The 26,062-nt window shown below is 37.6% G+C and overlaps 1 protein-coding gene across 1 annotated transcript; it reads right to left on the bottom strand.

Moving 5' to 3' along the window:
* Window positions 1–7,189: 7,189 nt before the first annotated feature.
* LOC123595909 (transmembrane protease serine 11B-like protein) lies at window positions 7,190–24,940 on the bottom strand. Its single transcript, XM_045473867.1, has 10 exons — window positions 24,538–24,940; window positions 18,885–19,000; window positions 15,718–15,836; window positions 15,554–15,621; window positions 12,847–13,007; window positions 12,101–12,139; window positions 11,399–11,573; window positions 9,490–9,749; window positions 8,900–9,042; window positions 7,190–8,063 (listed from the first exon to the last, which is right to left on the bottom strand). Exons 1-10 carry the CDS (start codon window positions 24,543–24,545, stop codon window positions 7,902–7,904), a joined length of 1,251 nt encoding a protein of 416 aa, XP_045329823.1. The 5' UTR covers window positions 24,546–24,940; the 3' UTR covers window positions 7,190–7,901.
* Window positions 24,941–26,062: the final 1,122 nt, after the last annotated feature.

Genomic DNA, 26,062 nt, shown 5'->3' with positions numbered 1-26,062 from the left:
ACACATCCATGGAAAACAAATACATATATACCTGTTTTCTTTTCCCTCTTCTACCCACTTAAGGAAAAAAATTAGCTCTTCAATACAGAGCTTTTTATCATTATACCATGAAGAATCTCTTGCCTATTATCTAAGCCCTCCAGCTCTACTTTTAATCCTTTTTGATCTGAAACTTCAGTGTGAATCTGCCTACTCATCATTATTTTGGTTGACTAACAGAGCACTTTACTGTTTATCTCTAGAAACAATCTATTCTTTGCGTTAGTAGAAATTAGTGCCAGAGGTCTGTTTTAAGGACCTAAGGTTGGCCAATTAAATTCATGCCTCTCCAAACATGCAAGTGCTCTCTCACATTTCTCAGCCCCCTTAAATTTTAAGGGACCATTTAAGGAATTCTAATAGTCTAGGACCATTAGTGGATATGTTTTCAGTTCTGTTAGCAGATCTGTTAGCAGCTGTCTCTTTGTCATGGAGATTGTGGAGGCTACATGTTCACGTTCCATAGCCACAGATAAAAGCAACCCAAATTGCTGATCCAGCTGCCTTGAAGAGTCATCTTACTGGCAATAGTCTATGAGTGAGAAATAAATTGTGATGCATTAAGCTGTGCAGATTTAGGTATGTGCTACAACAAGATAATCTAGCCTATCCTAATAAATGAGGCTGTATTCAGTCATGGTGTTTGACAATGTATTTTCTCTGCTTTGGATGCCCTTCCCAAGCACATCCACCCCTTCATCAAGAAGACTTTCTTGGGGCGCCTGGGTGGCGCAGTCGGTTAAGCGTCCGACTTCAGCCAGGTCACGATCTCGCGGTCCGTGAGTTCGAGCCCCGCGTCGGGCTCTGGGCTGATGGCTCAGAGCCTGGAGCCTGTTTCCGATTCTGTGTCTCCCTCTCTCTCTGCCCCTCCCCCGTTCATGCTCTGTCTCTCTCTGTCCCAAAAATAAATAAACGTTGAAAAAAAAAAATTTAAAAAAAAGAAGACTTTCTTGATTTCCTCTTGTTCCCCTTAATGGCTTATCTCAGCTTTGATTGCCCCCATCCCCCTCTTAGTTACCTCTTCAACATGCTCCCTTTGTGCATGTATATGGAAGAATGACTCTTGGTATTTTATGGATTGACAGAATTATTTTGTAGTTATTATATGCATTTCCCTTTAGAAAAATCAGAATAGATCAGTGGTTTTACAAGTTTGGTTTGCATACACCTGAGGGTCTCTGAGACCCTTTCAAGAGGTCTGTGAAATCAACCAGTAGTGAAAAAGCAATAGTCGTTAAAACTGCTGGCACCTTAGTAAATCAAGGTAGTGGCATCTGACTCTACCAAGAGTCATTGTATCATTGTATTCCTCATTGCCACACATTCACAGGGGAAAAAATCTAATTTCATTTCAGAATTCCCTGGATGAGGGGCGCCTGGGTAGCTCAGTCGGTTGAGCATCTGATTCTTGATTTCAGCTCAGGTCATGATCTGGCAGTTTGTGATTTCAAGTCCCACATCAGGCCCTGTGCTGACAGCTCAGAACCTGGAGCCCGCTTCAGGTTCTGTGTCTCCCTCTCTCTCTGCCCCTCCCCCACTCTCACTCTGTCTCTCTCTCTCTTTCTCTCTCAAAAATAAATAAACATTAAAAAATTAAAAAAAAAAGAATTCCCTGGATGAAACAGTAAGAATTATAAACTATAAAATCTTGAGGCTGAGTATGTCTTTGTAATATTCTGAATAACTAAATGAGAAGTATACATAAGCATTTTTGCTGCATATTGAATTAAAATGGCTGTCCTAAATAAAGGTCTTGAACAATTGTATGACTCACATGGTGAACTCACCACTTTTGTTATGGAACAGCATTGTATTTGAAAAGAATGACTGACAAATTCTGGTTATTTAGAATCAGTATTTGGAAAACATTATCTTGAAAATAAACAAAGGAAACTTGTGCTAAGGAATACAACTGACAGTATTTGTTGCTAATGATAAAATTTGAGATCTAGCATGAAAAGTAAATTTTGATGCATTTATATGTGCCTCTTGATACTTAATGACTTTATGATGGGATCAGTTCTGATGTTAATGAGTATGATTATTTTTTTAAGTTTATTTATTTTGAGGGAGAAAAGGGGCAGAGAGAGAGAGAGAGAATCCCAATATAAACAAAAAGCCTTTAAAAACAAAAGCTCTTTAGGGTTCTCAGTAATTTTGAAGAAGGTAAGGGACCCTAAGAGCTCAGAGTTTGAGAAGCACTACTATAATCTGGGATCCAGGCTATGGATTTGGCAAAGCCATTATAGTAGGCTAGCTACGTGAGTGCAGGGAAAGAGTTCAAAGCAGTGCCGAGTACCCTCAAGTTCACAGGCCTCATACAACACATTTGTAATAAATCCTTCGATCTCATTTCAGAATAAAAGCTGCCTCCAGGGAAATTGGCAGCACCATTCTCACCATTCTCCAACCGAGGTGCAGGAGAGTTCCTCACAACAGCCTGACTGAACTCCCCTAAGCCCACAGGGCTAGGCCACTGCCACCCTCTGCTCCTACACTGATACCTACCCCACAAACTATAGGACCCCTCCACCTGTTTCATCAATTGAGTAGAAAAGCATATAGAGTTTTTAGTTGAAGGGAAGTATTAAAAGGCTAAAAAAACTATCTTCAGGTTGTTGTTGTCGTTGTTTTCAGAGTGTAGTTTCTTTTTTTTATTATTTTTTTAATGTTTATTTATTTTTGAGAGACAGAGAGAGACAGAACATGAGCAGGGGAAGGTCAGAGACAGAGGGAGACACAGAATCTGAAGCAGGCTCCAAGCTCCGAGTTTTCAGCACAGAGCCTGACATGGGGCTCGAACCCACAGACCATGAGTTCAAGACCTGAGCCAAAGTAGGACGTTTAACCGACTGAGCCACCCAGGCGCCCCTCTTTTTTTTTTAAGCTTTTATTTAAATTCCCCAGTTAGTGGGTGGCTCAGTCGGTTAAGCCACCGACTTTGGCTCAGGTCATGATCTCACAGTTAGTGAGTTTGAGGCCCCCCCCCCACCCCCCAGTCGGGCTCTGTGCTGACAGCTTGGAGCCTGGAGCCTGCTTTAGATTCTGTGTCTCCCTCTCTCTCTGCTTCTTCCCCATTTGCACTCTGTCTTTCCCTCTCTGTCTAAAAAATAAACACTAAAAAAAAAAAAAAAATTGTAAATTCCCCAGTTAGTTAACATAGTGAAAATCAACGGTCTTTTGGAAACTGTGAAGCTAACAGTCTGAACAGGCTCATTTATAACAGAAATTATATAGCCTCATGAAAGAGGTACTATTCATTACTCATGTAGGAGAGTTGGGGAAAGGAAAGCAAAAAAAAAAAGAAAGAAAAGAAAAGAAGGAAAGGAGGGAGGGAGAAAGGAAGGAAGGAAGGGAAAGGAAAGAAGGGAGAGAGGAAGGAGGGAAGGAAGGGAGGGAAGGAAGAAAGGGAAGGGAAGAGAAGGGAAGGAAGGAAAAAAGGAAGGAAGGAGAGAATGAAACAGAGAAGGAAGGGAAGAAAGGAAGGGAGGAAGGAAAGAAAGGGAAGAAAGGGATAAAGGTAGGAGGGAAGGAAAGAGGGAAAGAAGGAGGGAAGGAAGGAAGGAAAGAGGGAAGGAAGGGAGGAGGGGAAGGAAGTAGGGAAGGAAAGAAGCAAGCAATGAAGGAAGGAAGGAAGCCCAGCAGAACATGGATGAGAATGGAGGAACCCAGGTTCATCCTTCATAAACACGCTTTTCAGAGGCTACTGAGAGCCCAAGTCTCCTTCTTTCCCAGAGGAATAGCCTTTCCTGAAAGGAACACATGCCACAAATTCAAGTTTTTTTCTGGGTGGTGCTGCGTTTTGTTTTCGATAGGACCCAAAAGGTATCAAGGATCATATATGAATAAACTAACAAATCCAGCAACATACTAGCAGATCTAAGAAGACATGTGGAAAGCCTTGTGGCTGAGAATGAATGATTTTTAAACAAAAAAATAGCTAAAACCTGAAAAGACAAGGTTCCATAAAAGGTCCAGTAGAAAAGTAATGGGATCTAGATGCTGGTTTCATAGAAAAATCAGCTGCAACATCTGCTACCACCATCTGAGGACATTGTCAAAGACCTGATGAATGTATAAGGACACACAAGGAGTGAGGAACAAATATAAAATGGTTAAGCCAATCACAAAAGAGAAAATCGTCAAGCCAGGGATAATCCCATATCACTCTGCAGTGCATTTCCCAGCACCAAGGGAAAAAAAAAAAAGGAATGTTAAGAGTATTGACTGGACATTGAATTGGTAGATTTGACAGACACTGATCTCTCTGAAGTTTGATTTTCTTCTGATACAAGTGAATGCATATCTAGAATAACCCTTGCAATTAATCATTGTTTTTCTTTTCCTAATCTTGGGATTTTAAAGTATACAACTTTAACATTCGTAATGCGTCATCTTCATTGCCATAAACGTTCAACATTTATATTTGAAACATCTGTTTTATTGTGCATTGACTGCATGCATGTTGTTATGCAGATTTACTTACTTTATGTAGAGTATTTAAGGTAAATATGTTTCTGGGGCGCCTGCATGGCCCAGTCAGTTAAGCATCTGACTCTTGATCTCAGTCCAGGTCATAATCTCACAGTTTGTGAGTTCAAGCCCCAGAGCCTGCTTGGAATTTTCTCTCCTTCTCTCTGCCCCTCCCCCATTCGTGCATTCACGTGCAAATGCTGTCTATCTCAAAATAAACTTTTTTAAAAAAGATAAATATGTTTCTAATAAAAATATGTTTCTGTCTGTGCCAAATTTTGCACTATTCTTAACATAATGATAATATCAAGACTATCAGATAACAAATTAAAAATTTTCATATTATGAGTAAAAGAACCAAAATAGTTCTTTATCTAAAATTACCGGTTTACATACTTAAGCAGAGGACAGAGTACACTCTAAGTTCTAACTTTTTTTTATGGTATACTCTATCATTAAAAAAAAATCCACAAAATTTTCCATCTGTTTTAAATAGCGTATGAATGGATATGATGCTAATTGGCAGTACTTGATTTTTTTTTAAGCAATAAAATTTTATACATAAACTAGCTGCTTCTGTATTGCTACTTCTCACTGCAAAGTTTGTGATTAACAAACATATTCAATAGAAAAGAGAATAGCATATAAGTAATACTTAAAAGTTGAAACAGTTTACCAACTAAGCTCAATAAAGCTCTTTACATTTTGACTTTAAAAAGGTAGGTGCACATTTATTTGTAATAAATTGATTTTTTTAACAGAATATGAAGTTTACTGCCCCACATTAATAAACTCTGGCTCTCATAGGCAGGTGAGAGCCAAGAGGATTCTAAGCCCAAGAGGAAGTACTGGCAAGAGTTCACATTATGAGTTCAGCTATAATGGAAACTGCATCAGAAGGCTCAAAAACGTATAATTAAAAGACAGACAAAAATCTTAGTGGTCATTAGTATCACTCTTTTCCATTTCTAATCCTACCTCCACTTTGAAAACCAAATCTTTGAATCCATTCTGTACCCTCTGGACAGGTAGTTATCCAATCTCTACTTGAATCCTTATTAATCCTTCTGGACAAAGGGTGGATTTATTGCTTTTGCTATTTTTCCTCTTTCTGGGACAGCTTCCAGGAGCAGTTGTTAGAGGCACAGGCACAGCATGTAGGTATGTCTCTTGCTGTAACAGAACTGTTTTGTCTCCATGCCACTCCAGCCTCTGCCACCCTCAGCTTCCTCCTCAGCCCCCAGCAACAGCTTCTAGAACCATCTTCTTGGCCATTCCATCATCCATTTCTGAGATGCACTAACACCATACTTTGTGTGTGGTTGACTCCTGATCTTGAGGAACCATGAGCCGCCAGATCATCCAGAATTATTCTTCTAAGGTGGGAGCTGCCATCAGCTGCCTGGTCAACCTGCATCTGTGAGCCTCACCCACCTGCCTCTCTCTGGACCTCTATTCTCATGGCCTGTGGCCCCTGGTGACTGTGCCATTTTTTCTAAGAGTTGGCAGAGAAGTTGGAGGGTGCCTAGTATCTCTTAAAGATGCAAAAACAGGGGCGCCTGGGTGGCGCAGTCGGTTAAGCGTCCGACTTCAGCCAGGTCACGATCTCGCGGTCCGTGAGTTCGAGCCCCGCGTCGGGCTCTGGGCTGATGGCTCAGAGCCTGGAGCCTGTTTCCCATTCTGTGTCTCCCTCTCTCTCTGCCCCTACCCCGTTCATGCGCTGTCTCTCTCTGTCCCAAAAATAAAGGTTGAAAAAAAAAATTAAAAAAAAAAAAAAGATGCAAAAACAGGGAGGCAACAAAGCTTTCTTCCTGGAGGTCCAGAAGCCATCCAGAGATAAGTGGCGGGTGAAAGGGCAGCCTGCATGCCATGGAACCTGTCTTGGACCTGGAGAAGAGTCTGGCCTAGTCCCCAGTGGATTTGCAAGCCCTGGGCTCTCCTACACATACTCCCAACTCAGTGGCTTCCTAGAGAACCATTTCCTAGGCAGTTAACTGAAGCTCACCCAGAAGATGAGCAACCACCTGACCAAACTTCTCAGGCGGGCAGGCCTCAACCCTGGGTTGGCCGGCCTCATCCACAGGCATGACTGAGAGCCTCTTGCATCTAGTAATGAGGGACCCACCTGTTGCATCCCCGCTGGCCTGCCTGAGCCTCTCCCTGCAGCCTGGAGGTAGCTTTTTAACTACTGTATAGCTTTTTCCCAAGCCAAGGACCAAGTGAAAATAATAACAGAGAAAGAAGAAAAGCCACCTACAAAAGACCTTTTTAAGAATAAAACCAAACAAGAGGCATCTGGGTGGCTCAGTCAGTTAAACATCTGACTTCAGCCCAGGTCATGATCTCACAGTTCGTGAGTTTGAGCCCCACATCAGCTCTGTGCTGACAGCTTGGAGCCTGGATCCTACTTCAGATTCTGTGTCTCCCTCTCTCTCTGCCCCTCCCCAGCTCGTGCTCGCACTCTGTCTCTGTCAACAATAAATAAGCTTAAAAAAAATTTTTTTAAAGAATAAAACCAAACCAAACAAAGAAAACCACACACACACAAAAGAAAGAAAGAAAGAAAGAAAGAAAGAAAGAAAGAAAGAAAGAAAGAAAGAAAGAGAGAGAGAAAGAAAGAGAGAGAGAAAGAAAGAAAGAAAATAAGAAAGAAATTTGTCATTGAGCAAAGATAGTCTGCTTTTAAATTTGTTTTTATTAAAATACATTGTACATTTCATGGTTCATAGCTATTTATTTTTATATGTGTTGCAAATGAGGAATTTCCACAAAAACCTGTATCAACACTGAAGAATTAGTGTACATGGTCTCTATAGGTCTAAAATGTATTTTGCCTAGTTTTACTGACAGTGAAATTATTTCCCAGTGATTTTAAAAGCTGATCAAGACCCCCATTCAAATGAGAGACTCTAAGTCAGTGCCTAAATTCTGACCTGAGTCAGTTCACAACCATACCCTTTCCTCAAAAGCTATGACATGAAGGCAGATAGAGCATGTTCCAACCCAGCCCTCAGAAAGGGTTCCACTTTCTCACAGTGCTGCCACTGAGTTGGGAGGATATACATTCATAATTGAAAAAAAGTCTGAATGACTAAAACCAAGAGCTTTATTCTATGGTGAGATAGCCATGATGTAGGTTCATGAAATAGTAAAATAGGAATAGTCCTTTTTTTGATAGGAGCATTTTCTTTGCTTAGGCCTTTCTGGACTAAACATTAGATTTGTTGTTTTGTAAGTTGCTTAAAATTAAAGTTCATAAATACTCCCTCAGGACCACAGTTCTTTCAAAACAGCCACTGTACACACTAATTTAAAATGCATGTTAGCTAAGGTTGGGAGTAACCTTAGGTGAAAATAACTTCAGATAGTTGCTACAAGATGCTTTTCTCTTAGATACCAGTCTTGGAGGCGATCCAGTTGCGATAGGCAGTCACTCGCATGTAGACACCTGGCTTATTGATTTTACCACATTCTTCTCCCCAGCTCACTATTCCAACAAGGTACCAAATATTTCGAGAATTAGGATGAACTAGTGGTCCTCCAGAATCACCCTAAATAAGACAAATAATATTTATCATTATGAGAATTAACTTCCAGATACTTTACTTACACTAAGTGATAAGCCCAGATAAAGTTTGTGATTCATCTTTCATACAGACCATAGGAAAATGTATGGTGTAAATCCCTGCATCACCCTTAACCTCACTTTTGGCCAGATTATATTCTCTGGGACTCTTTGGTGTTGACCTGAATCTTGCAGGCATGAACTGATAAGTTATCTAGTTCTATGAGAAACTAGTTAGCTAGTTCTAAGAGAAAGCTTTTGGGAAGCAAATATTATAGATGCACTTGGAAAACAGGGCTTTATATCTGAGAAAAGTAGCCAGAACCCTAGCCATGAGGAGGCTAAGAAGGAAAGAGAAATAGGCTGGAAGTAGATTAAAATTTTCTGAGACTGATCTTTTATTGAAATGTGATTAAGATTATGGACTGTGATCCTAGACTACTTTGGTTTATATGCCAGCTCTCCCAGTTACTACCTGTGTGATCTCGTGCCAATCACTTTACCTTCCTCTGCCTCTGTTTTCTCATCTATAAAATGATAATGATAGTACCCACATCACAATGTTGTCTGAGGATTAAATGAATTATTTGTAAAAAACTGCAATCAGTGCTGGGCTCAGAGTAAGTCCAACTTAAGTGTTTGTTAAACACTTATAAACATATATTGCATGTAGTGGAGAATTACTTTAGCTGGAAGAGTTTAACAGGATTGTCAAAATGCAAATTAACTGAAGCATAGAAATTGTCTTTGTATTGATGACTTTCATAAAATAATAGCAGTTATTTGTAACTGATGGTCAATGTGACTAGTGTCCAGACTTACCTGGCAGGCATCGATATTTCCTTCCAAGTACCCAGCGCATAGCATTGTGTCCAATACCATACCATAATATCCTTCCTGAGCATTACAGGTATTTGTGTCAATAATCTTCACAGATGCTTTCTGAAGTACCTCTGGGTATTTACCTAAAGGAAGTATACAAATTAGTAAAAGAGCTGTTCTAAAACAGAGCAGGATGGAAAACTTGCTTTGTCCTCTGTGCATAAAACCTGTATTTTACTCTTGCCTACGCATTTCCCTCACCTGAACCAATGAAAAGGACATCTTCAAAGAATCATTTGAAATCTTTTAAATACTGCCTTTCTATGTCCTTATCTCTCTTCTTATATCTTTGAACCAGAACTTTCTCAGTTAGTTTCTCCAGGTTTGGGAATTTCTACAATCAATTGGTCTCCACAGAACATTCCACACCAAGGCAATTTGCAAAGCCATAAGTCCATACGCATCATTTCCTGAGATATTGCCTGGGAGAAGTAGGTATCCTGAAGTAAGTGATGCCTTTGACTCTGTGCCTAGCCCACCATTTTTCGTGCTTTTGTTTTGACACACTGTTAAATTTTCACTGGACTTACCATTATATGAAAGTGCTCCCCATCCTGTAACAACAACTCCTTCACCTGGTGGGAAAACCTGTGTGGCTTCAGGAAGACAAACTCGATGTACATCATTCTTGAATAAGACTTTTTCAGTGAGCTGTATAATTGCAATATCATCATGATGTTCACCCGGGATGTAGTCTTCATGAACTATAATTTGTTGAATATGATGTTGCATATAGGGGGGATTTACTCTGGTGCCAAAGCTGACAGTATAGTTTTTTGGATTGTTTGTCCTGAAAGAGCAAAAATTATATATTTTGTATTTATTTCAAAATAGTAGAAACATGGCCTTCATCTACTGTACTTTTTAATGACATTAATATTCCCTTGTGCCATAGCTCATTAGCAGTGATACAATCTGATTTTTTTCATAAATTAAAAAACTGTTTGTGTCTCTCCCTATACCATATACTGTGTAAAGCAGTGGGGATATAGAAATAAAAATTAATAGCCATACCTTCCAGAAACTTAAATATAATGAAGGATGGGCATAAACACAGACAGTTCTAATTGCTTAAGTGATTTGTGTATAATTAGTGGGACAAGAAAACAGGTGGACTTAAATCTGCATGCTCTAGGGAACAGATATTTCTTTTTTTTTATATGAAAATTATTATCAAATTGGTTTCCATACAACACCCAGTGCTCATCCCAACAGGTGCCCTCCTCAATGCCCATCACCCACTTTCCCCTCCCTCCCACCCCCCATCAACCCTTGTTTATTCTCAGTTTTTAAGAGTCTCTTACGGTTTGGCTCCCTCCCTATCTTTTTTTCCCCTTCCCCTCCCCCATGGTCTACTGTTAAGTTTCTCAGGATCCACATACGAGTGAAAACGTATGGTATCTCTCTTTCTCTGTATGACTTATTTCACTTAGCATAACACTCTCCAGTTCCATCCGTGTTGCCACAAAAGGCCATATATCATTCTTTCTCATTGCCAAGTAGTATTTAGATATTTAAGGAAAGTAGCGTTTTGGGTGAGACCATAGAGCTGGGTCAGAGTTGCCTAAAAAATGAGAAGGGGATGGTATGTGCAGAAGGCAAGGGAGCTATGAAACAGGATGATGTGTTTTAGCAACTACAAGTAGTTAAGGATGTCTGCAGTATAAAGTGATGAGAGATAAGAATCATGTGAGAAAAAAATGCCGTATCAAGAATGAATGACTCTCAACAATAGCCAAATTATGGAAAGAGCCTAAATGTCCATCAACTGATGAATGGATAAAGAAATTGTGGTTTATATACACAATGGAATACTACGTGGCAATGAGAAAAAATGAAATATGGCCTTTTGTAGCAACGTGGATGGAACTGGAGAGTGTGATGCTAAGTGAAATAAGCCGTACAGAGAAAGACAGATACCATATGGTTTCACTCTTATGTGGATCCTGAGAAACTTGGCAGGAACCCATGGGGGAGGGGGAGGAAAAAAGAAAAAAAAGAGGTTAGAGTGGGAGAGAGCCAAAGCTTAAGAGACTGTTAAAAACTGAGAACAAACTGAGGGTTGATGGGGGGTGGGAGGGAGGAGAGGGTGGGTGATGGGTATTGAGGAGGGCACCTTTTGGGATGAGCACTGGGTGTTGTATGGAAACCAATTTGACAATAAATTTCATATAATAAAAAAAATAAAATAAAAAAAAATAAATAAATAAACTTGAGTTTAAAAGTTCAAAAAAAAAAAAAAAAAAAAAAAAGAATGAATGACTCTTCCCATTCTTACAGGTAACGCAGGAAAATCTTAGATTGGCTTCCCATATAATTTGTTTTCCAAACCAGGACACTTGAGAAGAGAGCTATTGATAATTAACTGAGATAACAAGTGTGAACTGGCCCAGTTCCAGTCTTTGGTCTCCCTATCCTTGAGCAACATGATGAACTTACTTTTGAAAGCAGTGAGCTGCAGTCACCAGGTGTCTTTCACTGATCAAAGATGCCCCGCAGTAGTGTCGGCCATTCTTTTTGAGAGTTGCTTGCCAAGGCCATTCTCCCTTCTGAGCATTGGAACCTCCTTTGATTCTATCATACGTAGCTGACATCCTTGCTCGTGTCCCACAGCCTGTCAGAGTCAGTTTTGTTCCATTGAGAGTAGGAAGACACTTGTTTGATTATAAAGCAGAAACTGAGCTGAGTTATTCTTGTATGGTTCTATCTGACAATATCTTGCACTGAAGAGAACAGGATGTAATCTGCAAAGGAATCACTAGCAACCCCTAGATCACCTCCATACCCAGCACAGTATCTCCAAGATACCTCAGCACCTGGAGAATATGAGAGCTCTGGGAGGCAGATAAAGTCACAGTTAAGTCCATGGGCTCTGCAGCCAGACTCCCTGGTTTGAATTCTGACCACACCATTCACAAGCTGGTTGAATTTAGGCAAATTATTTCACTTCTTTGTGCTTCAGTTTCCCCAACTCTAACATGGGATGATAATAAATAATATCTATCTTTAGGATTGTTGTGAGGATTAAATGAGTTGTATGTAAGGTACCTAGTTAGAATTGTAACTAGCCAACAGTAACAAATCTTGACTGTTATGTCTTAGATCATCTCACACATTTAATTAAGAAGTATCTGAACTTACGGTTGTTGATAATCTTTTCAGCGTCAACCTTACTGATTTCTGAAATAGAACAAAAAGCTCATGGTAAATATAATACCTAGCATAAGCCATTGACCTTGGAGCCAATGGAGTAAGATGCTAGCTAGGTTCAGCAGAGAGGAGGTCAGAAATAATTTTGAATCTCAGGAGAAAATGTTAGTAGAAAGGAGAGAATATTGGTTTATTTGAATTGTTCTTTTACTATATGCAAATGTATGATATGGAAATACCACCTTCATAGCTCCAAATGAGAGACTTCATTTTTATTTAATTGGAATATACTCTTTATCATCTAAGGTGGAAAACGGTCAGTATCTTTTCTTAGAAGATCAAAAAGACCCACAAGTGAAACTGATTCCTGTCACTAGACAAAAATAACTTAAAAACTGACCTGTCTTATAATGGCAGATTGTTTGATATTTTTGAAGTTTATAGGAGATCATGAAAATATATACAAGACACACTGTTACTTATAAGGACTCTTCAAAGTCTTACTATTTGCTTTATAATCAGAAGCAGCTTTTCTCCCAGAAGTGCTTTAAAGTGTGGTATTATTATGATTTGATCATAATGTTTTTAGTAACGAAGAATACAAATTATTGCTCTGAAATAAAATAATGGCCTATCCATTTAAAAAATTCAGGATCAGCTTTGTTCCTGGTACTTGTGATATATGTTAGAAATAAAAAGATGAAATAACACTGCTCCTATTTAATTCATAAGCTTACCCTTGAGCCTAAGAGAATTAGGATCTGTAGTCAGAGAGCCTGCGTGGTTTCTCAGCATCTGATGTAAGACACTTTCAATTCTTCTTCTGGTGTTTTCCTTCGTTGATCTGGGAGCCTTGAATATCAGCCATATATGTGCAGTTAGACTGTTGTTATGAGGACTGGAAGCAAGATAAGTATGTTTCAACAAGATAAGCATATTTCTTATGTTGCTAAGAAAATAGCATTTCCTTCCTCATTCCCTGATCTTTCATATTTTTATATCTTCTTTTTATGGGTTTGTGCAGTACCTTCACTTTTGGTTAATCACAGGATCATCCATCCGCCTACATTTACCTGGTGACAGTATGCAAGCAGCTACAGCATTCATCTTAGAGGACAAGTAGTTCTACAAATCTGAAAAGTAGGAAAGGCCTGCGGCACAGGGTGGAAATATCATGTGAGAACTGGGCTCGCTTATTCATGTATTCATCAATCATTTATTGGGCAACTGCTATAGACAAGTGACTGGAATGGGTGCTAGTCGGTGATGCAAGCGTGACTAAGACATGGCTCCTACCCTCCAAGAATTTCCAGATTTCTAGGAAGTTAGACATGTATACAAATGACTACAATAAATGAGGCAGAAGGGATAATATTTATTTTGTCTTATCTGCAAATAGAGGAAGGATAAGTTATTTTTTATTTAAAGAATTAGAGAAATTTTCATGAAAGAGGTGGCATACACACTGGGCTTTAAAGTGTTTTTATCACTACTTCAACATCAAGCAGACAATTTCATCAGGTAGAGAAGAAGAGTAACACTCCAGAATAACTGGATAGGGATAATTAATTTGCATTTACTGGGGATCTGCTGTGTTCTAGGTACTTATTTTCACATTTATTGTCACACTTAGACTTCACAACAAGCCTGCAGCATGGGTATCATTGTCTTCATTTTGTAGACAAGGAAAAACGGAGGCTCTGACAGGTTACCTAATAGGCTCAAGATTATACAGCTACTAAACTCAAATCAGATTCAGTACAACTGACTCTATAACCCAGAGTCTTTACACTGTTTTGTCTCCCTGTGCCAGGTCACAGAGACAACAGTGTCTAAGAGATTGGGCTCAGATGGAGGAGGACTTTTAATGTGAGCCAAGAGATAGAAGTAAAGAGAAGTTGTTGAATAAAACCGTGCTTGAGGAAGATGAACCTGACCATGGCATTCAGGGAAGATTTGTTTGGAATTCAGATAGGGGTAAGCAACCCAAGAAGGTGACGGGTGTACATGTAGGAATTGTCAAACAGCTTTGAGGATAGTGTCCAAAGTGGCATTTTTATGCTTTGGCTCTCCCTGACAGATGGTTAACCTTTTGGCATATAAATCAATAATCAGTGCTAGGAAGCACTCAGCTCATGCAGGTTTGATTATCATAGAAAGGGGTGTCAAAATGAAAATGTCTGTCCTGTAGCCTCTCCATCGCTTCCTTTGGAAGTGATTGCAGTGGTTGCAGACTTCTCTGAAAGATACCTGGGCCCTTCAATTTTAGCTCCCATCTCTTTCCAATACTAAAATCATCTCTCGGGGCGCCTGGGTGGCGCAGTCGGTTAAGCGTCCGACTTCAGCCAGGTCACGATCTCGCAGTCCGTGAGTTCGAGCCCCGCGTCAGGCTCTGGGCTGATGGCTCATGAGCCTGGAGCCTGTTTCCGATTCTGTGTCTCCCTCTCTCTCTGCCCCTCCCCCGTTCATGCTCTGTCTCTCTCTGTCCCAAAAATAAATAAACGTTGAAAAAAAAATTTTTTTTTTTTTTAAAAAATCATCTCTCAAGGTAAATTGTAGTGGAGATCTTGATGTGTTCTGCAATTCCAGGAGTCCCATGAATTCCAGGAGCAGGCATAGCTGGTGACACTGATGAAGGTAAAAGCAGTAATTGCCTTCACTGGAAATGTGTTTATTTACATATCTTTCCATACACATTACCTTCTTTGACACTAAGTGCATTTACATGAGAGAGGCAGCGAAGGTGCTATGACAGTATTTCACAGAGAGGTAAATAGAGTCAAAGTGATTTAATGACTCTGGGATTACTAAGTGGTAAAGACTGGGATCAAGTTGCCTAACTTCTGTTCTAGGCCTCCCTCTGCTATTCCGTGCTACTCTAAACCCACATATGATAGCAATTTTACTTCTTGTTATGGTGACTACAAGGACTTCCTTGACATCAAAGCCTGATGTAGATATGCTCTTTTCTACCCTGTAAGAACTCTAGGGTAGTTCCACAAGGTGTCTGGCTGATTTGCAAGTAGAAGAAAATGAGTCATTAAATAGATTTACATAAGACCAAAAAAGGAAAAAGAAACACATGAGAAAACAGGGTCTGTATTTACACAACTACTAAATAAAAATTTTAGACTATCAAAGATTGGTCTAAGGGATCACATCTACTATTTGCTAGACATAAAAACTTAAGAAGCTTGAGTGATGAGGCAACTACAATTTAATGCATTATATGAATAACACATTCTCAATAGATCTAGTGGATAAAACTAGATAGCCCCATCTTTGCTTTGGTTTTATATTGAACAATTAGTCTGGCATTTAACTTACGATAATACTGTATTAGTAACTTATTGGCTAATGACTGTGACATTTCACAGAGGTGCTTGAAATATGTATGTATGAATGAGTTGATCTCTTTTCTAACTGCTATTATTAGTTACTTACACCAGTGTGATGACTTGAGAATTGATATATTGTCTGTAAATGCTAGAACTTTGAAATGCATCAACCATCTGTTAAAGAGAACAGAATCAAACGTCATATTCCAATAATATATTTATATTTCAGAGAACTAACAATGAAATAAATATAGGAAAATACCAGTTTACCTTAGTCTCAAGAATTTTGCTAAGATAGTTATTTTCTGGTGATGTCTCTCTTTGATAATTTCTGTTGTATGGGATATCCAGCACTTCAAAGCTACCTTGATAATAGTAAGTCGTGTTTTCTGTGAGATAAAAACATCATCCAAGAATTATTTAGGTGAAATGGATTTCAAATGCAGATACAGATTGCATAGTAATATCAACTAGTAAATATTGTGCTCACACTAGACATTGATAAAGCCTGTGAATCTTTCTGGCACAGCCGGTTAGATATCCTGGGCATTGTGAAAAGTGTTTACAGGACCAATAATGCAGCATATATAGATATAGACAAAAGTCAGCAAGAAGAGTAATATCTTGATTGAGACAGATAGAACTATATACTGTAAGTGAGATTTCTGTCACATAATCATTAAAGTATGAGTGAAAATAGTTACCATTTATTAAGTATGTACCATGAGAAGATACTTTATAAAAGAACATATGAAGTATACCCCTTTTTTTTCTGGAAAAATGTGGTGTTGAGATATTCAGTAACTTGACTAATATCATATGGATACTAAAAGCCAAGAATCAACAAAAATTCGATTTGAGTACAAAGACTACACCTAATCCATTTTATTTCCTTCTTAAATTCTCATAGATACTAAGATACCTATTAGAGGTAAGACATGTTATATATCTTACCTCTAATATGTGATAGATACTAAGCACTTAGAAATATTCTAGATGCTATATAACAACACCTAGCATATAGTAAGCACTGAATAAATATTAATACTATTGTGCAATATGATCATTACTTTTGAAGACTATGTGATGGAAGTGACAGCCTCAATATGGTTGAAATCATTACACAAGGTACTAATAAGGATATAATTAAAAACATTAATCATCTAATTGCAGGTTCTATACAAATGCAGGGAAGGAAAGCACCATAATTAAAATGAAATATGACTTTCTATTATAAGTGGTGAAAATATTTTACAGTGAGAAGTGTGATAAAAAAAGAAGTCAGAAACGTCTAAACGCTGAAAATGGGTTGTTTATGAATAATAATTTGTGAGCCAACGTTGCTAATTATAGTTAGTTTGTCTGGGGATCATGGATCTTTTACTATTGAGACCGAACTTTGCAATGGTAGCTTATTAGATTTTAACATAAGTAATAAAACATAGATCTTTAAACTATTCAACTTTCTTTTTTTATAATTCAGTGTTCACAGTGTATCTTTCAGTTCTTTATTTAGATTCCTAAATATTTCTACCTACTATGATAATTAGGCTGCCATGAATATTCCTCAGTGTAGACTAATAAACTGACAAGATACAAACTTTTTATTACAACTGCATGGAGCACTTTTCCAAGAGCCAGTGGATAAACTAAACATTTAATGTCTAAGACATTAAGACTAAGAAACCATATCCTAAAACAAGGAATTGAGTATTAATTTAATTCCACACAGCATTCAGCCACAGAGATGGCTCACTATGCTGAGGTCACTGTGAAATCAGTCACTGAGATCTGTTGGTACCTGGTGAAATGAAAACAACCCTTAGGGATGAGATATCCATAAGGCACATCTGCACCTTATGATTAATATTCCCATTTCTATAAGTGGTTCAAATGCCAATATGAATTGAGATGGATAAGGGACAGAAAGAAATTGTTTTATGACTTTTTCATGACTTGATTACTTAGAACTTATTTCTATAAAGAAAACTTAAACAACTTACATGTAACACACACATACAAACACACACACATTTTTGGTTTTGGTTTTGTGCAGTGTTCTGAAGTGCGATAATATTTTAAGCATAAATTATGAGAACACTTCTATTTAAATCTGACAGAGTTAAGGCATTTCTTTTATGTTCTCCTTCCTCTAACTTATAAAAAAACACCCAAAGACAAGGGTAAAGGGCTCATTTCCAAGGAAACAAAAGAAAGACACAACTCCAGGCTAAAAACTATGAAGCAAATATTCCCCCAAATGTGAAATATAAACTGGGCTGAAAAATGATACATATCAGAGATACATCTCCTCACAAGCTGAGTTCATTGAGGATTTTTCTAAATTCTCAATGACTCTGTTATTAGTGTAATGAGACTTCAGGGCCTGGAAAAAAGACAAGGAATATTTCCAAAGGTCCTATTTTGACCCTGCAGAATGACAGCAGTGAAAATAAATGTGAATCCATAGTAATGTGCCATTTTTTTATATGTGCCCTAATCTCCCAGTTAAGGCAACCTTCTGGAGGTGAGTTGGGATGAGCAAAGGAGAGACGTCAGGATCACTATATTATAGTTCAGAGAGTCTGTATATTAAGGAGCTTTCCTCAAGGCTACCCCAGCTTCTTTGTGTTAAAAACTGAAGACAAGTGTTCCATGGAGTTAAAATAACAGACTGCATAAGAGAATGTTTGAGATGATGAATCAAAATATAAGCTGCAAACTCCCTATGTCCCACCCCTAGAATCACTTCCCATAGTATTCTTTAGAAAACATCTAGTAATTATAATTGCAAATGAAGTATTATAAAGGTTGAGAATATAAAAAGAATAATATTGCTAACAAACTACTGGTAAGTTGGGAGAAAAATGAGCAGTGTAAGCATATGCTGATTTTCTTGTCTTTCTTGTCTTAGTATTTTAATTATAAGGTAACACATATTAATACCAACTTGGTAGATTACTTTTTCTGCCTATCAACTGTCTGTCTGTGTATTCATGTCTCTGTATCATATATATTCTTTTACTTGCATATATACAAAAGATGTCTGCAATAGGGAGCTTGGCAAATGCTTCTTTCTGGGATCTTGGGTCACTGATGGCCATTTTAAAGGAAGATAGAGGGGTGCCTGTGTGGCTCAGTTGGTTAAGTGTCTGACTCTTGAATTTGGCTCGGTCATGATCTCATGGCTCGTGAGATAGAGCCCCGCTTGGGGCTCTGTGCTGACAGCACAGAGCCTGCTTGGGATTTTGTCTCTCCCTCTCTCTCTCTCCCCTTCCCCTGCTTATGCTCTCTCTCTCAAAATAAATAAAATAAACTTTTAAAAAAATAAAGGAAGACAGATAATTTATTATTTGCAATTATCTCTTTGTCTTTGGTAGAAATGTAAATAAAGTTTACAACAAACTGAAATAAATAAAAATGTGTTCTTTACCAACCTACTGCCAGAAAATGAACCAGGAGACCAATGGTTATTCCCAGGATTGCCAACACTCCGAACACAATCAGTGCAATCATCCATAGTGGCAAAGATGGACGGGAAGCTGTGACTGGTCTGCAAGTAAAGGATATGAATATAAAAAGGTATATCAAAAAAAAAAAGTCACAGACACTCCAAATCTTTACTCTTGCTCACCCTTATTAGCTCAATTTAGGCATAGGGGTAGCAAAAGATATATGAAGAAAGGACAGGAAAGGTAAGGTAAGGAAAGGGAAGGGAAAAAGAAAAAAAGAAAGAAAGAAAGAAAGAAAGAAAGAAAGAAAGAAAGAAAGAAAGAAAGAAAGAAAGAAAGAAAGAAAAATGAGGAAGGGGAGGAAGAGAAAGAAGGAAAGAAACTTACAATTAAACCTCCTTGGATCTGTGCTATGAAATTATTTTTCAGGAATACGATAATGTCAAGTTATCTATACTTAGCATCTAGTTGTCTCCCATGACCAATGGGGTAGTGACAGAGTTAGTATCAACTAGTGAAGACCTTGCCAGGTTGGGGAGGAAGAAGAGAGGAAAATAGAAATGTCTTATAAGTTCTTTATGCCAAAGCTTATCATAATTTTTGAATTATGATCATAATTCTATTTTATTATGTCCTTGTTATATCCAGAGAACACATGCAAATATGAAGTGCTATATTGGGTGAGAGCAGTGTCCATCTTTCTTGCTAGCTTACTAGCCAGGAATTCAATTTTCTTGCTGCAAACTGTCATGGATTGACCAAAGATAAAGCTGGACAGTATAATGTCTAATTTTAAATGTCAATTTTAGCTAGGCTATGGTGCCAGGTTGTTTGGTCAAACATGAGTCTACATGTTGCCATGAAAGTATTCTGTGGCTGTAATAAACATTTCTAATCAGTTGACTGTAAGGAGATTACCCTCTGCAAGTGGGTGGGCCTCATTCAATCAGGTGAAGGCCATAAGAGCTAAAACTGAGATTTTCATCAGAAGAAAAAAACAGTCTGCCTTGGAAGTATGACATAGAAATCCTGCCTGAGTTTCCAGCCTTGCTAACTTTACAACTGTGTGAAGCTACCTTAGATACATAGATATATCTTATGTTTATGTATCTATATATTTGTATAGATCTATTATCTATCATCTATTGATAGAGAAAAGGAGAGAAAGAGACAGAGGAGGAGGAGGAAATAGAGACAGAGATATCCTCTTGTTTCTGTTTCTCTGGAAAATCCTGATAAGGAGGCAACAACAAGGACTTTGTTGCCACACAAAGGTTTTGAGATTTTGTCTTAAATATTGGGGCTCCTCCAAGTATGGTTGGAGGATGGCCTTTATCAAAATCACCTGAGAGTGGTTGATACATATGCAGATTATGGTATTCTACCCCAGATCTAATTAACTCAAATTCCCAAAAGAGTCTGAGAATCTTCAGTTTAACACTGTTAGTGATACAGATTCTTACTAAACTGTATGCTATCTTCATGGCAAAACTGGAAAACTTTAATATAGATGGACATATTGTTAGAGTTTTCAGATTAGAAGCAGCATTGGAGAGGAGTATGTATGATGTATTAGGTCTCAGATAAAAATAAATTGGGTTGATACTTCCAGGAGAACAAGTTTGTTGTTGTTGTTGTTGTTTTAAATACATCCTCTACGGAGTTTTTTCCACACTCTTTAAAAATGACTTCATACTTCTCCTTTTTACCTCAAACCTCCAGCACCATTTGCCCCATTCTCAAGCTTAGCTGGTAACCTTACTTCCTAGTCCACTAAGAAAATGAAAAGCATCAGAAGAGAATATTTACAACTCCATCATCACATTTGTGAACTTCTCTTCATCTGTACCCCACATCCTTCTTTTTCCTCGTGTTTCCACACATAAATTGTGCCCCTGACTTAAGACAAGCCCTCCACCATCTCATCTCATTCCCAACCTGTTTCTAATCTATGTTTCAGCCATTTCAAACTACTCAGAGTTCCACAGACAACCAGACTCTTCCACACCTCCATGGCCTTGCACGCTCTGGTTCTTCTGCCTAAAATGTCTGCCTCAAGCCTACCCAGTGAGCCCCCACTCAAACTTTATCCTCAACTCTGTCATCTCCTCTTTCTTGAGGCCTTCCATGGCTCACCCTAATATGGATCTACACTGAGAGTATTTTTTATTTTTACATGGCAGTCTTTTCACCTCTGGTCGAGGTCTTGTTATCATCTGGCCCATGTCATTATTTGTTATTAGTGATGTTATTATTTTATACCCAGGCCGTATTGTGGTGTCTAGCACATTATTGATAATATTTGTTGAAATAGTATATAAATGAAGCCAAGGGATATCAAGGACAATGAGACTCTGAAGGATAAATAGATCAGAGGGTTACAAATTATGGAAGGCCTTCAGTGCTAATCAGAAGAGATTTTGATTTTATCTGGTGGAAATGACTAACATGAGGACATGCAGTGCTTAGGAAGATGAATCTTCAGTCTGGATAACTGTAGTTTAAAGGAGGGAGAAAAATGAAAGGGGAGGACCAATGAGCAAAGAGGCTAACATAATCAATGGGAATGGAATGATAGCATTCTGGATTGTGGTAGTAAGAAAAGAAACAAAGTGATGAATTTGAGAACATTTACAGTAGAATCTTTGTCAGAATTTGGTAATTAGTTAGCTATGTTTGTAAAGAATAGGTAAAAGAGAGTCAGATGAAGCCTAAGAGATATGTATCTGGAATTTAAGAGACATTTAAATTTCTAGTACACAAATGGAGATGTCACACCGGTAGTTAACTGAGGAACCATAGTTGCGGTTAATTTAGGATTCATCTGAAAACAGGGAACAAAGCTGTGAAACTGAATTAGTAAATTACAGTGCTTGTTATATAAAACATAGTACAGAATCGACACTTCTCTTTCCAAGGCAAACATTTGTTTCCATTCTGACTACAACTAATTTATCTCCATGTTTTGTGGCTTTCCTGAATTTCACAGTGTCATTGTTTGAAATCACTCAAAAGACTTTAAATTGTCAGCATATGTTTCTTAACTGTCCAATTCAAAATCTTGTCCACCTTTCAGAGATGGGTAAGTACTTACCTCATCTCCTAGGCATTTGGCTCCACCAAGACTACTTTGCTCACTGCTTGATTCTCTAATCTTTGCTCCACACCCTTTCCTTACTTTTCTGTCTCCCATAAAGTCTCATGAATTACTTTTCTTAGGAGTGTCTTAACTGGGGATATACTGGTACATTTCTTGTTTTGTCTAGTTTTATTTTTAGATCTTTACCTCCGGACATGACTTCATATATATTTGGGCAATTTTTTTTCTTTTATCTTTGCAATCTGTTTTAGAACTGGTATTTTTATAAGAACATAAATAAATCTATTAAAATGTGATCAAATAAGCTATGTTAGAATTCATCCAGACGCTATGGCTTGAAAGTGGAGGACTGAAATCACTTCCTAATTTCCAGTTGCCCTTCATTGAAAATGCTGTAGAATTTCATATTTATGTTGCCTATCCCCTTTTTCCATTTTGATTATTGCTTGTCACCAGCTCAGATGCTTCTCCCAGTTGTAGCTACCTTTAACTGATAACCTAAAGATCTTACAAACCATGATGCAGATTAAATATCTGCTTAAAAATGAAATACTTCCCACACAGAAAAACCACTCAGCTATTCAGCCAATATTTCTGGTACTGCATACTATAAATTCTTCTGAAAAATCACATAAGGGGAATTACTGAATAGAGGATACATAAGAAGATACAGAATATCAATTATATCTTGCCATTAAAAAATACAAAAATAGGGGCGCCTGGGTGGCGCAGTCGGTTGGGCGTCTGACTTCAGCCAGGTCGCGATCTCGCGGTCCGTGAGTTCGAGCCCCGCGTCGGGCTCTGGGCTGATGGCTCAGAGCCTGGAGCCTGCTTCCAATTCTGTGTCTCCCTCTCTCTCTGCCCCTCCCCCGTTCATGCTCTGTCTCTCTCTGTCTCAAAAATGAATAAAACATTAAAAAAAAAATACAAAAATAACAAACTCTTGGCCATGAATTCTCAATGCTACCTTGGCAAGGATCTAAAACATCACTTTCTTCTGAGACCTTTTCCGTTCTGTCCTAGAGAACTAACCCTAAGAAAACAATTGAAATTGATATAATATGGCATTGAAGTTTTTATTTCCATGTCTAGCGTTTCTTTTCTTCCTCTTGGCTATTCATTATTTAGGCACCCAAATGCAACCACAAAATTGACTAAGATCTCCTCAAAAGCACCTGCAGAAACAACCATGTTTCCAAATCCCTTTAAGTTCTTCTGGGCAGATTAATGCCTCAGCCTGAAACTAACCACTAAATTAAGGTTTGAAACTTTTCTAAGTAACTAGGAGTGCTTGTAAACAATGCATTAATAATCCTTTGAAATCTTTCAGGTGAAGACTTCACAAAAGTGTTAAGGTGTACAAAAAGAAGAAGGGACACTATAAACACAAAACCAAACCTAACCAAAACCAAAAAAAAAAAAAAAAAATCCACATCTATCCAGCATAAAAGTTATGTTTTTTTTAATAATTATGCTGTTTACTTTCCACTTATTAAATGTGTATGATCACCCTTTCCTATACTGATAAATCAGAGATGTGGCTAAAAGAAAACATCAGGGTTATGAATAATATGATATTTTTAATAAAGAAATTGCACAAAAGTAAATTATTTACTTTAGTTCAAAAAATGTTCTTAGTATATTCTGTCTCTGTGAGTATGCTCTTTCTAATCACATTTTTACATGAATACTGATACTGTAAATTGTGTGTGTTTGTGTGTGCGTATGTGTACTTAAAGGGCTAAAAATTTGACTCAAGATGCAAATTTTAAGAGAAATATTTGTGTGAGGCCTGCATTTATATTTTACACTTATCTGAACATTAAATATTTTATAATTAGCTCCACTTCATTTTGCTATTTGCATATATTTTGATGAAAATGTCTTGTAAGCTAAAAGTGTATTTTCAAAATGGCATTGATGATCACTGTTCACTTAATAACTATCTAGTTATATACTTTGAAAATAAATAGCACATGTCTATGCATAATGATTCTATTCTAGTTCATGAACATTTTACAGATAAAAATACATGGTTTATATGCAATTCTACAGAGTGTACCTATAAAGAAATGGTACTGTGAGAATCAAGGCAATATTTATGAAAGCAGTTTAGAAAACTGATATTAACAAGATATTAAACAAAGATATTACAAAGATTAAACAAGATATTAAACAAATCAGAGGAGTCATAATCATCATTAATAACAATTTAATATTTGGTTTACAAGAGAAATTTTTCTCTCTGCTTCCTCCTCTTTACAACAGTCACACCGTCATTTTTCATTCATAGGATGTTAAGCTACCTGTCACCCTTCTGAAGCATTCTCCAAAACATGACATAAAACTACAGATTCCAGACACAAATGCACGTATGCGACAGGAGTGTCTCCATGCAGAAAATCCAAAATGCTGTAGAAAAATATTACAAACCCCCTCTAAAGTGAGTTATTTTACTGCAACCCTTGGGTGGGAGTCATTGGCGAAACAGTTAATTCTAATTATATCAGAATTCTGGGCAAGCAAATCTCTACTTACCTGTACATAATGTGCTGATATAATGGCTGTTGGCGTTAATGAAGATAAAGGAAATTTCTGCACTTCCTTTGTCCTGGTCGGTGGTTCTCAGTAACTGTGCTAACCACAATGATACTTGGGGTTTTAAGGGTTGGGTGCAATAGCAGAAAGCAATTAAAAGGAAACTCGTTTAGCAAGTGTTGATGACAGCTATGGATCTGTGGTTTAAAGGAAGATGTGAAAATCATCTTTGAGTTGGATACTTAGAAAAAGAATAGACATAACTTGGATTGGTCGCTGAGAGATCCACCCAGGAAATACTACCACAGTTTGATGAATCAGTGTTCTGACTCAAACCCCATCCATTCCTTTCATGGAAAACTCCTCCTCAGTGAAACCAGCTGTATCCACCAGAGCAGTCTCTGACAAATGACAAATATACATTATTTTGTTGTGGTTTTTTTTTTATATGAAAATTCTACTACAACATTACTATTTGAAACATGCTTAATCTAAAAATTCTCTCTGGAACTGTGTACATACTTTTGTAGAAATGGATTTGCAGGTGGAGATAGGTTTTGGTGTAAGAAATATCAGTCCTATTTTGGTAATTGTTTATAGGAAATAGAACTAATCTAGTCAAGAGTTGTTTTACTAAATGAATATGGATTAGGCTTTTGGGTGACACCAACTTCTTATGAAAACAAAAAAATCAGGAGGTCATTAAGATATTTTGGATATAAATATATAGACTATTGGCACTATCTTTCATATATTTCACCATCTATTCACTTCATTCATTCATTTAATAAATACTTGTTGAAAACTTCCTGAGGTTTACATATCATTCCTAGTAGTGGAAATACAACAAGGAATATGATAAAGTCCCTGTCTTCATGGAGCTTACACTTTAATGAGAAAAACAGATAAACACTCAAAATAGTAAATGCATAATTTAATATATTTATATATGTTATAAAGAAAATGAAGCAGGGTAATTGGATAGAGAGTGCTGTGTGTGTTGGGAGGGTGGAGGGTAGCAGCTATCTTTAGGGTGGTCAGGAAAGGCATCTCTGAAGAGGAGGCTTTTGAACAGAGACCTGAATGATGATATTAACATGAATCATCTTCCTAAAACACATATTCATGACACTTGTCTATTTAAAATCTTCAAAACTTTCAACTGCTTTCAGGATAAAATATAAATTTCTCTGGTTAATATTCAAGGCTCTCTAGAACATCATTTCTTTTTATTTATGTTGTTCCAATGTAGTTTGGTGAAACAAAGGACATGACCTCTATCCCAATGCCAGGTCTACTGGTAACTAGCTATTAGTATAAATCTTTTCGAGCTTCAGCTTTCTTATAGGTAAAAATGCTGTCTAACAATATCATACCTGTAAGTTTGTTATATCAGCTGAGACCAAGTGCTTGGCACAATATCCGGGACATTGTATTACCTTAATAATGACTTTGCCCAAAACTTGACTTGACTTTAGCCATTTCTGACAGTTCCATTCCTTGAATGGCAAGTGTTTTCCTACAT

This window comes from Leopardus geoffroyi, chromosome B1 (genome assembly GCF_018350155.1).
Source record: "Leopardus geoffroyi isolate Oge1 chromosome B1, O.geoffroyi_Oge1_pat1.0, whole genome shotgun sequence".
Classification (NCBI taxonomy): Eukaryota; Metazoa; Chordata; class Mammalia; order Carnivora; family Felidae; genus Leopardus; species Leopardus geoffroyi.
The sequence above is the reverse complement of the archived record's forward strand: the minus strand, read 5'-3'. Positions and strand labels throughout refer to the sequence as shown.

Bases quoted from the DNA above. Each gene is read 5' to 3' on its own strand.
- LOC123595909 (XM_045473867.1), bottom strand. The intron at 13,008-15,553 runs GTAAGTAACTAA...TCTTGCTTCCAG, and splicing joins TCTCAAGTCATCACACTGGT to TCCTCATAACAACAGTCTAA. The intron at 12,140-12,846 runs GTAAGCTTATGA...GTTCTATTTCAG, and splicing joins TAATTCTCTTAGGCTCAAGG to AAATCAGTAAGGTTGACGCT.